This window comes from Rhinatrema bivittatum, chromosome 7 (genome assembly GCF_901001135.1).
Source record: "Rhinatrema bivittatum chromosome 7, aRhiBiv1.1, whole genome shotgun sequence".
Classification (NCBI taxonomy): domain Eukaryota; kingdom Metazoa; phylum Chordata; class Amphibia; order Gymnophiona; family Rhinatrematidae; genus Rhinatrema; species Rhinatrema bivittatum.
In genome coordinates, this window is record NC_042621.1 from 130,801,881 (window position 1) to 130,820,051 (window position 18,171).

At 45.5% G+C, this 18,171-nt stretch overlaps 1 protein-coding gene across 2 annotated transcripts in view; it reads right to left on the reverse strand.

The window, feature by feature from the left end:
• LOC115095454 (zinc finger protein 2-like) overlaps positions 1-12,643 on the reverse strand; it is a 109,875-nt gene extending 97,232 nt beyond the window's left edge. The window contains exons 1-4 of one of the 2 annotated variants that reach the window (XM_029609130.1): positions 12,383-12,643; positions 11,661-11,787; positions 4,324-4,437; positions 4,072-4,182 (exon numbers count right to left, since the gene is read on the reverse strand). In XM_029609130.1, coding sequence (XP_029464990.1) covers positions 4,072-4,182; positions 4,324-4,437; positions 11,661-11,787; positions 12,383-12,406 — 376 coding nt within the window. In that variant the 5' untranslated portion in view covers positions 12,407-12,643. The remainder of the gene's footprint in view (positions 1-4,071; positions 4,183-4,323; positions 4,438-11,660; positions 11,788-12,382) is intronic. The other variant, XM_029609131.1, reaches the window with a different exon arrangement.
• Positions 12,644-18,171: the final 5,528 nt, after the last annotated feature.

Here is an 18,171-nt window from a genome sequence, read left to right on the forward strand (position 1 = left end):
GAGGGGTCAGAGTTATAAAGTTCTCGATAAAATGCATTAAATCTCTTTCCAATTTCCCCTTGAGAGTGGATGTATTGCCCATCCGTATTTCGGATTTTTGTGATTTGTGTGGCTGCCTCCTGTTCTTTTAATTTTCGTGCCAGTTGCTTACTCGCCTTATTGCCATATTCAAAATGCTGTTGCCTAAGGAGTTCTAATTGGTGAGCTACCCTTCCCATCTCTAACTCATGAAGATCTCTACGTGCCTCCCTTAACTGCTGTGCAATATGTGTCTCCATAGTCCGTTTGTGACGGAGCTCTAAATGGGCGATAGATTCTAAAAGCCGTAAGCACTTCTTAGCACTATCCCTTTTGACAAATACCGCCCTTGAGATAAATAATCCGCGTAGGAATACCTTCAAGCTCTCCCAGAGGGTACCTGGGGCCACCTCCCCATCATCATTTGTAATTAAAAAGTCTCTGATGGCCTCATTGATAGTTTCGACAAAGGCCTTATCGTCTAATAAATGTTCGTTGAGCCGCCAAAATTTAGTCCCTTGGTCCCCCCCAGACCGGCGCAGCAAAACCCACACCGGTGCATGGTCAGACCATGTGATATTGCCAACCTCAGCGTCTAGGACCTGGCTTACCAGTGCTTTATCAAGGAGAAAATAGTCAATCCTTGAGTATGATTGATGTGGGTTTGAGAAAAAGGTGTAATTCCTGGCGGTGGGATTCAGTAATCGCCAAATATCAGTAAGGCCCCTATCAGCAATCAAATGCTTAAGGGCTTGTCTCCCCGGGCGTCTCCCACCCTGGCTTGAACCTGTATTGTCAAGATAAGGGTTTCTGGTGATATTGAAGTCTCCACCTATGATTAAATGACCCTCTGCCCAATCACCCACTATCTTGGAGATTTTCCCAAAGAAATCTGCCTGGTCACCTGAGGGCGCATAAACATTAACCAGCGTGTATTGAGTGTGGTATAGCTTCACCTTCAGCATTATATAGCGTCCCTCCACGTCCCGTAAGATTGTACCCACCTCTGGTGTGACATGCCGGGAGAACAGGATGCCCGTCCCACAATATTTATCCCCTTTAGGGGCCGCAGCATGATAAAAGAGAGGGAAATCCCTAGCAGCCAGCAGCTTTTCATACCTTTTGATCAGGTGGGTTTCCTGACAAAAGACAATATCAGCATGTAACCGTTTCATATCCTGAATAAAGGTTTTTCTTTTCATAGGCGAATTCAATCCTTTAGTATTCACAGATAGTAATTTTAGACCATCCATCTATGTAAGGCATAGGGTAAAAACAGCTCTTCCACCCCCCATATGGAGATACTGTAGCCCATCCCCCAACCGTAACCAACTCAGGCTCCTTAAATAACCCCCCTCCCCCATGCGCAATGTTAGCCTGCCAAGATCTAAGGCTCGAGCTGTTCCCATTCCACCCACCCCTCCCACCCCGCCCCAACCCCCAGTGCACCCACTCTCTGCGTGGGCTTTGATCTTGGAGAGCGATGACATCACCGAACAAGCTCGGTCTCACCTTCCGCTCGCTCACATGAATAGAACATACAAAACAACGGTCATCTTATCAACCTATAACTTATAAAGCAACTGAACCTGGCTGAGGCCTCTACCAATTATTTCGCCCCTTGACTGTCAAAGGCTCCTCTCGAGAACCCGAGTCCACAAGGAGGTACCACCACCTCTGAGTCCCTTCACCTCAGCCTGGGCCTTTAGATGCATTAGAGTCCTCAGAATTCCTTCGAAGTCGTTTACCACCTTTGGGCACCCTTTGCCACTTTGGAAGTTCTCTCAGGTGAGGTGTCTCCAGTGCTCCTGTCTTCGCCGGCCGCCTTGCATCTGTCATGAAGCCTGCCGCTCGCAGAATATCCTCGGCCTCAGCCACCTGTTGGACTTTGGAAGTGATGCCATTAATAGAAAAGCTCAGTCCAAAGGGAAACAGCCAGCGATATCGAAATTTCTGATCCCGCAGGACTTGCACCACAGCCCGGAACTCTCTCCTCTTTTGAATTGTGGTAAATGACAAATCTTGAAAAATTTCAATCTGTTGCCCATGCCATTGCAGAGAGCCCTGAGCCCTGGCAGCATTCATCACCCGCTCTTTCACTGTAAAATTATGAAAGCATGCAATAATATCCCTGACCTGGTTGGTTCTTGGGGTCCCCAGGGATCGGTGAGCTCTGTCCAAAACAATAGGTGTCTCCTCAGGTGAGGCCGTCTCAGGGTGAAGCAAGGTCATACAAATGTCCTGGACTACCTTTATGCAGTCAGTGTTTTCAGGGGTCTCAGAAATGCCCCTAAATCTTAAATTAGATCGTCGTAGCCTGTTTTCCAGATCTTCCACTTGCCGGGCTAACATGTCCTGAGTATCTTTAAGTTTCTGTTGTTCCTCACCAAGTGAGTGACTGTATGTCTGTTGCTCCTCTAGGCCCTCCTCCATGGTCTCCACGCGGTGTGCAATCTCAGATACCTCGTTTTTTAGGCCCGACATTATAGCCTCCATATCCTTTTTGTATTGTGCCATATCAGCGCGCAGCGCCCCGAACCACGCGGAGAACTCGGCTCGGGAGGGTGCATCAGTGTCACCGTGCTCGGGGGCTATCGGGTTTGCCTCCTCCTCCGACTCGAGGGACAAGTCCGGCCCGTCCGCCATTTTGATCTCGCTTCCCGTTTCTAGGTCTGCCGCTGCCGCGGCGAAGGAGAATCGCTTTAAGTCTAATTTTTTCTTATTAGCTGCCATAGCAGCACTTACAAGAGCGAATCCTCGTTTTGGGGCGAAAACCGAGGCCTCAGGACGCCGATGTAGGCTGATGTTAGGAGCGGGAGGTGAGCAGCTTGAATTCAGCCGTCCGTCCTGCGCGGTGACGTCATCCGCTCTCAGCAGATCAAACGATTCTAGAGACTGTTTGTGTATCGTTTGGGAGACTTTTGGCTAGATGGAGGCTGGGAGTTTGGAGTAGAGTTGGAAGATGTCAGCGGAATAAGTAAATTTTTGATTTTGTTGTCAAAGAAAACTGCCAGCTCTGTGGATTTGTTTTGGGCCTCTTCTTCTGGGATGATAGGAGGAATAGGGGTGGTGAGTGCTGCAACATATGAGAATAGTGTTTTTGGGTCGTATAGGAAGCCGTGTATTTTTTTGGCGTAGAAATTCCTTTTGGTACGAAGAATGGTGGCCCTATAATAGATCATTGCGGTTTCGTAGGAGGCCAGAGTGGTAGGGGAGGGATCCTTCCGCCAGCGTTGTTCTTTATGTTGTAGGTCTTGTTTGAGTTTTCTTAATTCTGTTGAGAACCAGGGTTTTTTGTTAGTGTGGGCAGGATTGATAACTTTGGAAGTCAAGGGGCATATTTTATCAGCTGCTGAGCGGGTGATAGTTAGCCAAGAGTTCATAGCAGAGTCCGCATTTGTGAGGTCCAAGTTAGTTAGGTCCTTGGTGAGGATGTTGCTGAGGGCTTCCATGGAACATGGTTTTCTGAATTGGATCGAGGATTTAGGGATGTTGGTGGTCGTTTTTTTCTTTATAGATAGCTCAGTTACTATCAGTTAATATCATAACATATGCAAAATCCTGATTCCTTAACATAAGTATTAGTGTACATTTAACATGTGTTAATGTATGCTACTATTAATGCAATTCAGCATATTAATCCTCATTAAAGTTAACATGGAAATAAAGCCTAATGCAAAGAAAAAAAATCTGTATTGAGCTGTTGCATGCAAAATCATGCAAAATCATGCAAGTCAGCTCATTAGTATTAAAATGGGTAAATACGATTTGCATTAATCCACCAACAACACATACACTTAATTACACTTCTTGTTATGCCTCCATGGCTCAACAAATAATACTATCCTCACTGGACATGCTCCCACTAGCATCCTCTGCAACATCCCTAGTCCCCAGGTATCCATCCCCAAGCCAACCAAGCCCATCCAAAGTAGAGAATTGGAGAATGGAGGCAAGAGAGAGGATGATGGCCTCTTGTCCTCCCAGTGCTGAACTATTATATGGAGCTCACTGACCTCAGTCAAGAAGTTCCGTAGGAATTTTTATACTTACTCATTACAGGAGGGTCAATTTCTTCAGTCGTCTGCAATCCAGGATGATCCAACGATAGATCTTCCTCTTGTTTAACGCTCAGTGAGAACACAGATGTTACAATCGGAAGGCCTATTATGAGAAAACACATGTCTAGAAGGATTCAACGAGGACCTGCTAAAATTACATTAGAGAATGGATTTAAAGTCTCCAGATGTTTGATAGTAAATGTCCTATCTCCTTTGATCTGAAAATGCAAAAACATGTACTTACTAATGGAGGGTTCATTAAAATTTTCTTTTCCCTCCCATTCATAGTGTTGAGTGAAATATGTCTCATCTTCCTTTTTAATCTTGAATAAGACATCAGAATTAACAATTGAGTAACCTGTCAAAAAAACAGCAAAACTACATTTTAAATTTAACCTTTCTTACTAGCTGTACCCGGCCACGCGTTGCAGTGGCAGAGCCAGGTTAAGTGGAAAAGAAAGAAAAGAGAATGGGGATAACTGCCCCCTGCCCCCCGAACATGGACGCAATAACATCCCCACGCCCCCCCCCTGCAGGCCTGCCGATACCTGTCAAAAATGATAGTAGGTGGAGCGGGCGTTCGTTCCGGCATGGAAGTATTGGTGCCTGGCCCTCGGAAGCCAGCACTGAAAATGTCTCCGACGCTGTTAGAACTTACTCCGTCAGTAGGGTGGAGCAATGGGAGCAGTCATCTCGCTCAGATAGTAAGGGCGAAGGTGCGCCGGTTGCCAGTCCAGAAAATGGTGTCGACGGGCCCTCGCCCTTACTATGTCACATGGGCTACTGCCGCCATTGGCGTTCCCAAATGTCCTAGTAAGGGACAGAGCCGTCGGCGCCATGTTGATTGCTGGCAGCCGACGGCCGTAGTGTATGCGATGTGTCACGGAGCGCTGTGGCCCCCCCCTCCTGGAGCAGCCCGAACTATTCTGCCGTTTTGTGTGCGTTCGGAGGGTGTGGGCAGTAAGTAGAAAAGTCATGTGCGTGGGGGGTGTGAGGAGGGTGTTTTTGTGTGAGTTCGTAGGGTTTGGGAATTGTAAACATGTGGCATGTTAGTGGCCTCTTGGTGTAGCATGCTGGAATTTTGTGGGTTTTTGTGTGTTTTGGGAGGGTGTGTGAAGTAAGTACAATTGGCATGTGTGCAGGGGGGTGTGAGGAGGGTGGATTTGTGTCTGCTCGGAGGGTGTATGAATCCCAAACATTGGTCACGTGTGTGTGGGGTGTGAGTGTTTGTGCAAGGTGTAAGAGCTTGCGCTTACGTCCAGCAGATGTCGCTGTTTTGTGGAACCAAATTTTAAAACTTTTTTACCAGCCCCCTGTGTGACATATATGTAATGTAAGTGTAGAAGAACCTTGCCGTATGTGAGGTGAAGCTTGTGTCCAAATTTGAAAGCAATCGGTTCAGCTGTGGCTGAGCCTGGTTAAGTTGAAAAAACAGAACAGAGCAGTAAAGGTTACAGTTTGTGTGTTTTTGTTTTTTTTTTTACCCCAAATGAACAGCACCAGCAAAGAATAGTTTAAATATGCAAGCACACCTTCCTGGCCCCCCCCCCCCCCCACAACCCGGCGAAATAGAGCAACCCACGCTATAGCCCCCCTCTCGGGAGATGTGGAGAATGAGTGGCCCCCCCTTGTGAAAAACGCGCGGCGGAAAATAAGAACGGTCCCCCACCGTGCTCCTCCCCGGCTACCTGTGTAAACTGCCAGCGGGTGACGAAGGTGTGTACTAGGGTTTGTTCCGCCGGCTGCCATGTCGCAAAACTTCACTATGTCACATGGTGTACCGACGTCATTGTTGTCTCCATATAGCATAGTAAGGGCAAGATCCGCCGGCGCCATTTTTGTTGCTGGCATCCGACGGCCCTACTGAATGCGATGTGTCCTGGACCGTTCCCTGTGGTGCCAGCGGAGAAGCACGGACTTGTTTCAGGTGTAGTGTGTGATCGGAGTGCAGTGCGTGGGTGGGTGGAAGAGGGTACTTTAATTTAAATTCGGAGGGTGTGTGAAATGCGTGGCTTCCCAATGTAGCTGCCAGGAATCCGTGTTTTGGGAGGGTGGGTGAAGTAAGTGACATTGGCAGGCATGTGGGTGGGGGTGTGTGGTGTGATGAGTATGGATTTCTGTGTGTTATGAGGGAGTGTGAATGAAAGACAATAGCCCTGTGTGGGGGTGTGGTGTGGTGTGTGAGTGTGTGTGAAAAGTGTAAGAGGTTGCGCTTGCACTGACGGCCACCAGATGTCGCTGTTTTGTGTAAGCAATTTTTAAACTTGTATTACCTGTCACAGGTGTGACCTATATGTAATGTAAGTGTATAAGATCCTTCCCGTATGGGAAGTGAATGTTGTGTGCAAATTTGAACGCATTCGGTTAAGCGGTTGGCGAGATTAGCGACGACGTACAAACTATTTAACATTTTTATTTATATAGATTCTGGTAAAGCTGTGTTTGATGAAAAGAGAGATTGTTGCAGCCTGACACTTGATTAAGAATAAACCTTGGATGCTTTCTGATACAGTCATTTCTATTCTGGAGCTCTTAGGTGGAGGAATTTCTATTTGCATTTTTACTTTGCCCTTTCAATTCTGAAGGATTGCCCACAGTGGCTTACAAGATTCAAAGATATGAAACTTAATACACAATTCATAATATTCAATTCATACAATATAGACTCTTTAAGAACTGAAAATAACAAAGTCAGTGGAAAAATGACTTTGATATAACACACAGGAGAAAAATCAACGGAAATATTGAAATTCCCAGACAAAATAAAATTAAAACTGAAAACAAAGGTCCCTAAATTTAGAGCATAAAAAATTCACTGGATGCAGTACAAAAGATAACAAAATAATAATCAAAATCCCTAACACTCCGTTCTCTAAAAATGTCAAACAAAGCATTATTTTCAGTTCATAGAGTTTTTAGCATGTGCATGATTTATTTCATTTGTTGGAAATGGGGTTCTGTAGTGACTCGTGTGAATAATCACAGTAAAGAAAAGAAATGAATTGTAGGTGACAATCTTCTCTACAAGCATGTGCCCTCCCAGGATGAAGAAGACAAATCCAAGAAGGAAAACCAGGTCCTGGAATATAAATATAATTCTGTCTTGAGGCCAGCGAGAGGAAGAAAGGGGATATTTGCCCTGTGACATATGGTCTTAGCTGGAGGTATTGCATGTTGTTCAGCATACAGCAGTTATCTAGCGCAGGTGGCCGAGAACCAGGAAAGCCAGGGTTCAATTCCTGCTTCTCCCATGGACGATCCTTGTGACTTTGGACAAGCCACTTCACCCTACACCAACTAAGACTGTAAACCCTCTGGGGCAGGGAAATACCTACTGTTCCAAAACTGTAATGGGTCTTGAGCAGTTTTGGAATGGTGAATACTTACATCCAATATCAGCCCTTATGCAGAAAGGAAAATTGGTTCTTACCTGCTAATTTTTATTCCTGTAGTACCACAAATCAGTCCAGACTCCTGGATTTTGCCTCCCTTCCAGCAGATGGAGACAGATAAAGTTTTACTGACACTATACATAACCCAGTGTGCCACCTGCAGTCCCTCGGTATTGAACTGTACCCAAGCCAAAATGACAGCAACAATCTTAAATTTCTAAGCAAACTTCTAAGCAAACTCCCTCCCCTCCAACGAGCAGAAGTAGGTTGAAGTTGCCCAAATTTATCATAAACGATCAGCACTGAAAAACCTCCAACCACTTTGCACTATATATAAAAGAGAGTATAAAGCAAAGTACGAGCGGCGGACTTTCCCTCCCAGTAAATGAGCAGGTCTCTGGACTGATCTGTGGTACTATAGGAATGAAAATTAGCAAGTAAGAACCAATTTTCCTTTCCCTGTACATACCCAGATCAGTCCAGATTCCTGAGATGTATCTAAGCTTTCTTTTACTTGGGTAGGACCTGGAGAGTTCCGCTTGTAGAACTCCACCAAAACACATGAAAGCAGGAGCCCCAACATCCAAGCGATAAAGCCTAGCAAAAGTGTGCATTGACTTCCCAGTAGCTGCCCTGCAAACTTCATGTGGAGACACCTGATGTGACTCAGTCCAGGAGGTCGCCTGAGAATGTGTCAAGTACACCCCTAAACCCCCCTGGCATCGTGCGCCCTTTAAAAACGCAAGTTGATTCAACTGCTTCTTTCAGCCACTTTGAAACTATAGCCTTAGATACCTTACTTCCCTTCTTTGAGTACTCCACAGTGCAAAGAGGTAATCAGATCTACAAAGAGGTAATCTGAACTAAGGAAATCATTGGTGACCTTAAGATTTCGCAATAACTCACACCTCACAACTAAGAGCTTAATCTCCACTGTAAGAAGCGTAGAGGAATCCAAATTTGGAAAATCCTGGAAGTTCTGAATCCAAATCCAGAAAACCTTGGAATCTCGACACAACAACGTCTAGAGTTTTGAAATTCTCCTGGCTGAACAATCAGATACCAAGAACAACCATATTAAGAGTCAAGTCTTTCAATGAAGGTCTCTTTAATGGTTCAAACCGAGCCTCACACAATCTTCTAAGGACTAGGCCCAGATCCAGGTTCCAAGATGGACAAATATTCCACACCTGAGGACACAAGATCTTATCTCCCTGAAGGAACCATACAACATCCGGGCGTGCAGACAGAGGATACCCCTTCACCTTATGCAGGAGACAACCCAACATCGCTCCTAGACTCCCAAAGAGTTAAAAGCCAGTACTGTGATCAGAACCTTCCTGTAGAGAGCCAAGATATGTGACACTATAGCTTGAATAGGCTTCAGTCAGCCAACAGCAGACCAGGACTCGAAGATTCCCCAAACTGGCAAATATGATAGGGAAGCATAAAGTCTCCTAGTTTGCAATGAGATGGAAACTACCTCGGAATATCCATTCCGTTTCAGTTGTTACCTCTCAAAAACCAAGCCACAAGACAGAAACGAGCTGCCTCACCTGAAAACACTGGGCCCTGGCGGAGAAGATTCAACCGGCCTATCAATGATGATGCCTGGATGTTACACTATTCACCGTAATCCCTTGTCCACTAGCAGCCATGGGAAGACCTAAAGAAAAATCCCTTGAGTCCATGGCAGAACCAGAGCATCAAATCCTTCTGTCATTTGTTCTCATTGATGGTTGTAAAATCGTGACACCTTGTTGCTCTCTATTGGTCGCCATTAAGTCCACATGGGAATAGCCCCATCTTCCATGAACAAAACACATCACTACTCCAGATAGCTCCCATTCCCCGGGGTCTAACTTTTTCCAACTGTCAAAACGTTGTCCACCCCGGCGATGAAATACTAACTGCTCCAAGTGCTGCTCTGCTCAGAGAAATAATTACCAGGCCTCTTGAGCCACCGCCTGATTCCCCAGTTCTGCCTTGATTGTTGATGTACACCACCATTGTTGCACTGGTCAACAGGATCTATACTGAATGGCTGGTAGACCCTGAAGACTCCTGCCTCGAACACTGGCCCTGCACCAGCCCTCCAACTGGAGAGGCTTGCATCGGTGGTGACTATTAACCAATTCGGAACCTCCAATTCCGCACCATGCTCAAGACTGGTGGGAGGAAGCCATTACAAAAGACTGCCACTGGCTTCCCCCTCTAACAGAAAGAAGATTTATTTATTTATTTAACCGTTTTATATACCGCAGTTCAGGTAACAATGTTACTAATCACTTCGGTTCACATTTCAACAATTACAATGACAATATAACGCATAGCTTATAATGTCTTACATAGATGAACTATTCCGATAATGGATTCCAGCGGGAAAAGAAAAGCCCCCTGAAGAGGCCATACAAGTGCAAATGCCGAATGCCTTCCTTGGGCACCAAAAGGTCTAGCAGATGTTGAATCCGCCTCTGCAATTTCAGCAACCTCTCCTCCATAAGAAACACCAGAGTTCAAGAGGAGACACAATAGCTCATCTCTCCTCTGTAAAAAAAAACAACCCACAGTTTATGAGGGGACTAATTAGCTTTTTGTTAGGTCCACCACCCATCCTAGAGACTACGAGTGCCTCGGTACCTTTATACTGATTGTCGATAAAAGCACACTGATTTCACCCGAATGAGCCAATTGTCCAAACATGGATGTACCAACACACCCTTCTTGTACAATGCGACCGCTGCCACCACCACCATTAGGATGGTGAAGGTACGCGGAGCCGTTGGTAACCGAAGGGAAGGGCTCAAAAACTGAAAGTGCTCCCCTAGGTCCGTGAACCTCAGAAATTTCTGGTGCTCTGGCCTAACAGCTACATGCAGATATACCTCGGTCAAATCGAGTGATGCCACTAACTCTCACTTGTGCTCCATCACCATGGCAGACCTCAGAGTCACCATGCGGAAAAGGGGAATCTTGAGAGCCGCAATAATTTTTTGTAAATTCTATATTGGTTGCAAACACCCCGTCCTCTTTCAGAACCAGGAAAACAGATTAGTTCCCCTTTCTTCTAAAACTTGTCATTAACTCTAAATTGGACTCAGAAGGGGAAAGGTGCAGGACACAGCTTAAAAGAGACTAAATCAACAAACTCAGCAAGTCCCCTTTGTGACACAAGAAACAAAAAACTGGGTATAGCTCGATATGACTTCCCACCAGATGTAATTTCTTCTCCTCAAGAGGCGAGAAAATGAATTCCTCACTGGAATCCTCCAATGAATCATGTTTCATGGACTCCCATTCAGTTATAACTTCTGCCTCTCCTGGAGGTGAAAAACCCAACCCCCCATCAGAATCTTCTGATTATCCTGATCCATATCCCCTTGAACATTCCCAGGAGCAGCTTCCCTGTGGCGAATGGCTGCCATAACTGACAAATTGAAAGTCCAAGCCCACAATCTCTAAAAAGCAGTTTGTAGTCTATTTTTTTTCTCTTCAAACTGCAGGATTTGCACTATCTACCATCTGCTGGAGACAGAGATATGCTGAGGGACTGCAGGTGGCTCACTGGGTTATGTAGCAGTGTCAGTAAAACTTTCTCTGTCTCCATCTGCTGGCAGGAATGCAAATCCCAGTAGTCTGGAATGATCAAGGTATGTACAAGGAAGATGGAAAACGTGCGGCCAACCCCCCCCCCCCCCCCCCCCCCCCCCCCCCGAAACTAATAGCGCTCATCACATGCAAATGCATGTTGATGAGCCTATTAATTAGTCACCTGCAATACAGAAAGCCGCACATTTTACTTTCAGAAATTAACGCCTGCCAAAGGCAGGCGTTAATTTCAGATGGCACCGGGCAAGTGTACAGAAAAGCAGGGAAAAAACTCCTTTTCTGTACACCCTCCGACTTAATATCATAGCAATATTAAGATGGAGGCCCCAAAAATTAAAAAAAAAAAAAAATCTGCCCGCGGGTTGGAAAACGGACACTCAACTTTGCCGGCGTCTGTTTTCCAAACCCGTGGCTGTCAGCGGGTTTGACAACCGTCACCGGTAAAATTAAGCATCGGCTATCAGACCCGCTGACAGCTGCCACCTCCTTGGTGTTGGATTGCATCATTGAGAACGCATGCGCATCTGTGTTATAATATAATGTGCCTATGGGTGGAGATAATAGAAAAGGCTTATTTTACCTCGTGATATCAGGATGCTGTGAATTTCTTTGATGACCTTCTTGTACAGCTCCTTCTGCCATTCTCCTAGAATCTTCCACTCCGTTTCCCAGAAATAGGCAGCAACATCACCAAATGTGACCGATGCCTGAAACAGCAAACAGAACACACTCAGCCTCTCTCCCTCCAGCTTCATTATAATGTGTGTGTAATAAACTGTTTATAGCCTCTGTCACTGAGCTGAAGCCTCCTGTAAATTATTGCATGAAGACTGCTCTGTTCTCTTAAATATCCAGTATTTTGTTTAGATCTCCTATTCTCCAGAGAAGTACTATAAATATCTGGGTGCTGGCTCACTCAGCAGGAAGAACAGGCATCAGCACAAGTGAGCTGGAGAGAAAAAAAACAGAGGCATCAGTCTGAGAGGGCTGAATGAAGGAGGAGGCAGCAGCAGCTGAACACTGGAAGGGAGAGAGGCTGGTGGGTTGGTGTATGATGGCAGGAAAGTGGGAGAGTGCTGGAGATGGACCTGGGGTAGGGGGAAGGAGAAAGGGTGTGGGTGTGTGCCTATCTGTATGAAGTAGTGTGCTTGCAGTGTTAGGTCATTTGAATGTACATAAATAAAAGTTAAACAAAATATAATGTAAAGCTATACCTTTTTATTGGACTAACTTAATATACTAATAGGTGTGTGTGTGTGTGTGTGTGAGGTTTGTAAAAGATGATAGAGAAGAATTTCTTACCTGATCAAAAACTAGGGCAGACATTTCCCTCCCGTTTCCCTCTGACTTTTGCAGCTGGTGTGGGATAGATTCAGGCTGGTCAGATACAGAGTAAGATTAATTTAAAACAACAACAACAAAAAAGGAGGAGGCTGGGCTGATTCTTGAAAGTCCAAATGAAGTCTCATCTCATTTGCAAAGAGGAAGGGACAGATCTAGGGCTGGGAAGACAGAAAATTTCTATTTATTTTTGCTGCTCCTGTCTGACATTACGGAAAGCAGTAGAGCATGCCCAGTGCTCCGCAGCAAGGTCAAGCTGCGGGATCCCGCCCCCTTAAGGTGAATCTCTAGAAAAAGCAGATAGCTAGCTACCAGTTGTCAGAGATCTACTTTAATATCGCTGCATCTTTGTCCTTGTAAGTTTGTTGTTTTTAAGGCAATCCTTAATAACAACAAATCTGTGGCAGCAATAAGGGCAAAACCAGGTTCAGCTCAGGGTAGCCATGATAACCAGAATCTATTTTTTATCATTTTATTTGGGCAGTTCATTGGAATGCTTTTGTATAAAACTGCTTCACAGAAGTACAAAAATGTAAAGATATATTACAAAGCAATGACAAAAAAAAACAACAACAGACAATACAGATGCCCAAGGGCTGACTGTTTTAAAGCAGTCTCTGGGAGAAGCAGCCCTTGCCTCCAGCAAAGAACAAGACAAAGCAACAGAGTTCCCGGTAGTCTTGGAGCACCATACTAAGAAAAATCTATTCCAGTTAAACTAAATCTCTGGCCGTAGTCTGCCATCCAAAGACTAAAACTCCTTCCTGGGATGGGACTCGTCACTCTTCTGCATGTTCACACGGGCAAGGGCAGCCCTTGCCTCCAGCAAGAAAAAAAATGTCATTTCAACATCCCATGGTGTAGTATTCATAGAGCCCAAATCACTTTAAACAAAATCTCTGCTAGCTCAAAACCTAATCTCCCAGCTCAGAGGGAAAAAAAAATCCTGAAGTTGGATACCTTCTCACTCAACAGGTCTTAGCCCAGTCGAAAAAGGAACAGAATGCCTAACCCTAAATTAAGATTCATAACCTTCAGCCTGTGAGCAATACACACTCCAGAATCAACCAATACAATAAAATTCCCACCCCTTCCTAGAAGGGTTTTGGGAAAAACAAAATCACTCTGTTCTATATTGAAAAAACTCACAGGCCTCTGCCTGCCCATCATGATCCTTAACCAAGTCTGTAAAAAAAATAAAAAATAAAATCCCTCTGCCTACAGGTGACAATGATCAAGCCAAGAGACCCTTTAGTCCTTTGCCCAGAGGGAAGGGGCCTCATAGCTGATGGAGAAAGGCAGATGTAACCTTTTTTTTAGTGGCATGTATGGTTTCCAGGGGTTCACTTTCTCTCTTTCTTTCTTCTCCAGGAGCGGAGATTCTCCTGGGAGAACAGCTGGGTTTCTGTGGCATCTACTGCCACACACCTGGTTAGCACATGCAAATTCTCTCATTTTCTTCTTTCTCCCAGTTTAACTCTTGCTGGGGGATAATCTCTCCTTCAGATACTCAGATTGGTGACAGAATGGGTTTAGGACCCCAGGAGTGCTTATGTCGCATTTGGAGGGGAAGGGTGCTGCTTGTAGCTTTTTTCATGCCACCTTTCTTTTTGTTCCTGCCTTTATCACCATCTTCAGCTTCAACTTTTCCTTTGGAAATGCCTTGGCTAGAGCCTATTTATTGCCAGCATGTAAAGGGTGTCACAACTGAGGGCCCGGCTAAGGCTGGGGAACCCCCCAGAGGGGCAGCTCAGGACTTCAAGGCAAGGCAGAGGAAATCTTCCAGTCTGGACCAGCCGCCTCTCTCAGAGGTCGAGCCCTTAAGTTCTGGCGGTCGGCAGGACTTAGACTGAGGCTGGAATCAAGGTGCAGGCTGGAACTTGGAGACATAGGAGAGGTACTGAGGCAGATTATCTTGAAAAGCACAGCACCCGGTATCCGGCGCAACATGGATTTAGAAAATATTTTAGCACTGAGACCCTTTTAACTTCACTACAAGATATTATCCTCAGAGGAGCCGGTAACAGCCAAACTTACTTCCTGATCATGCTAGATATTTCAGCAGCCTTTGATACAGTTAATCATAAAATCCTCCTGGATAGACTAAACGAAATAGGCATCAAAGACTCTGCACTAAAATGGTTTAACTCTTACTTAAAAAATAGAATCTTCAAAGTAAAATTTCTTGATAACGAATCACAACCAATTGATCTCCTGTTACGGTCCTGGGTCGGGCCCGGGTCCTCCCACTCACCTCAAGGCTGGCCTGGGCCGCTGAGCCTCCTCCTCAGTCGGCAAGACCCGATCCTGGCCCTGCCGCAGCGCTCCCTCCTCGAGAGAGACGCCCGACGCGTCTGGCCCCGCCCCCTAGGCGCACGCGAGGGCTCCAGATTTAAAGGGGCCAGCGCGGGAGAAATCAAGACAGCCCTCCAATGACGTTTGACACTGCAGGGGTATTTAAACCCTGCAGCTAGGCCTGTCCAACGCCTTGCAACGAGGTTCACTCTGTTTTGAGTTGCTAGTTGCTGCTTCGGATCCCTGATCTTGTCTTCAGCTCTGACTTCTGGCTTTTGACTCCGGCTTCCGTCCCTGGACTTCCGATTCAGCTTCCGTCCTTGGCTTTGACTTCAGCTTCTGACTCCTGGCTTCCGACCTTGGCTCGTCCACTGACTTCTGACTTCAGCTTCCATCCCTGGCTGGACTCCAGCTTCTGGCTTCTCTTCATCCACAGGTATCCGGTTCTTCGCCCACCAGGGGGCATCGTCTAAGTCCCAGCGGCTCGGGTCCTCACGGGCTCCTCCCAGGGGGACCGCGAGCTTCCAAGGGTGAAGTCTTCATCGACATCCTGGTGCTGGCTGCTTCCCTGGCCTATCTCCTCTGGTCCTCGGTTGCAGAGGATCTCGCCTAAGTCCCAGTGGCTCGGGTTCTCACGGGCTCCTCACGGGGGGACCGTGGGCTTCCAAGGATGAAGCCTTCCGGCTGCAATGTCCACTGTGGGTTCCCACAGTGCATCACCATCCGTCTCAGCCGACTCAAGGGTCCATCTTCCTAACATCTCCAGTATGGAGTACCACAGGGATCGTCTCTATCTTCAACTCTTTTTAATATTTATATGCTTCCATTGTTCCATTCTATCAGGCCTTGGTCTAACTCATTTTGTCTATGCTGACTACGTACCGATCCAAAAATCTATCGACCAAACTCTTAAGCTCTGGGATATATACCAATCAGCCACTGAAAAAGTACTAACCCAAATGAATCTTTCCCTTAATACAAATAAAACTGAAATTCTATACATCTCACCTAAATTAAGCAAGACAAAAGAACTTGAAATTCAAGAAGCAGCTAAAAATTACTCCATCTCCCTGGAAGCACGAGATCTAGGAATCTTCATAGATTGCGAATTCTCAATGAAAACTTGAGTTAAAAAAATCATAAGCGATGGCTATTTTAAATTAAATATCCTTAAAAGATTAAAACCTCTTCTATTCCCAAAAGATTTTAGAACTGTTTTACAGGCACTTGTCTTGTCAAGATTAGATTACTGCAATTCACTATTTTTAGGCCTACCAGCAAATGTTACAAGACCATTGCAACTTCTGCAGAACTCAGCTGCTAGACTTTTGACGGGAACTAGAAGATCTGAGCATATCACCCCAATATTGAAGGAACTTCACTGGCTGTCGGTCAAGTACAGGGCCCAGCATAATATCTTGTCCCTAATTCATAATATGCTCTACAATGAAAAAATTGAATGGTTAACTTCATCACTTCATTTCCATATCCCTTCAAGAATTACTAGATCAACCGAAATAGGGATGTTGCCAATTCCTTCCCCTAAAATTGCCCATCTAAATAATGTAAGAGAAAGAACTCTCTCTATTGCTGGTCCCCAACTATGGAACTCTTTACCACAAGAATTACGATTGGAAGCAGACATTAAATTATTTAAAAAGGGCAGTAAAACATGGCTATTCAAACAAGCCTTCCAAGAGCTGTTAACTTAATGATTTCAAACTACTGATTTTATACCAAGGTAATGTATATTTTTTATTATATTATCTCTATTCTTACTATACTGCCTCTCTAATTGTTTAAATTTTATAATTACTTGAACTTACTATTTTTTACTATTTTATTTATTTACATTACGAAACTATGTATTTACTTCCTTTCTTCTTTTGGAAATGCAAATATTTTAAATGAATATTTAACTACTGTAAACCAATTTAACATGCTCGCATGAAAAATCGGTATATAAAAATTATTAAATAAATAAATAAGGCAGGACTGGATACTGAGGTGAGGTGAGGTGAGGCACATGTGGAGCTAGACTGGAAAGGCTGGGCAGACTGGGACAAGGCAAGGCACTGGCAATACAGGGAGCGGATACCAGGGCCAGGACTAGGCAGGGTAGGACCAGACAAAGACAAGACTAGACAAGACAGAATAGAAAAAAAAAATACAGAGGCCCAAAGACAGCAATTCAGAAGCCCTGTAGGCCACTAAGCAGAAGGCTCAGAGGCCCGGAAGGGAGATACTAGGAGGCCCACAAGCCACAGGATTAGGCAAGACAGAGCTGGAAGGCCCAGAGGCCACAGAACTATGCAAGACAAGCTGGAAGGCCCAGAGACCACAGGACTAGGCAAGGCAGAGCTGAAAGGCCCCGAAGCCGGAGTGAAGGAGTTCGATTCCATGAACCCCTGAAGACTGCACAGCTGTGACGCCTCTCGTCTCATCATGCTGCAGTGAAACGCACAGCCATCTTGATTTACTAACATTTGCAACGCAAACGGAACCTAATACGTAATGACGTACTTACGCACTAACGTTTAGTGAACGTGACTCCATTTTGGATTCATATTTTGTATTGTATTAATACGAACGCCGTCGCAAATGTCTAACCCGTCAATTAAATGACGAAACAATAGTCTGATCATAAGCTACACCTACTAGAGACCACGCTAGCTATTGCTTGTTCAGCAGTTTGTAAAATGTTTGTTCAGCAAAACCAGAACGCATGTGTGAAAGATAAGAACTGTAAAGTGTATAAAGGTTTGCTCCGAAGGGGGCGTGGCATGCAGTTGTACTAAGCCGTTGTCTTAGCTGCATCTTGCTGGCAATAAAAGTCTATCTTTACGGATCAGTTGTCTGGACCTCCTTACTGACGAAAAAGAGACGGTTACATTGGCGAGCCAGCCAGGAGGTACCGGAGACGCTATTTTAGCTCTCCAGAAGGTCCGGTAGTTTGGTGGCGGAGCAGTCCCCCAGATATACCTGGTGAGTGGCCACCGCTGAGTTCAGCGATCAGGTTTCTGAGGGGATCGTTCCACAGAAATTCTGCCGGGACCTCTGGGTTGATGATCCGGGAAGAAGGCTTCCACGACGATCGGAAGACCCCTGCAGGCGAGAATTATGGGTATATGGAAATAAGTAAAGACTAGCTAGCAAAGGAAATAGCCCGGTCTTTTCCTGGCGGACCGAGGGGGCCTTGATCACACCCCACGCAGTGTGTTAGTAGGAATTACATTCCGAAGACCACGCGGATGATATGTATGGAAATAATAAGTAAACGTATACGATAGTGGGAATAGGTTTCTTGTTGTGTGAAAGAGAGTGAATGGCCTCGCAGTTCTAGACCGGGCGACCGCATTCTAGTCGGGGCGAGTGTGACCCTTTTGTGTCTGACGGATAAGGACCCCTTACCTATCCGTTTTCCTTTCCCTCCCTTGTCTGTGAATTCTATCCTA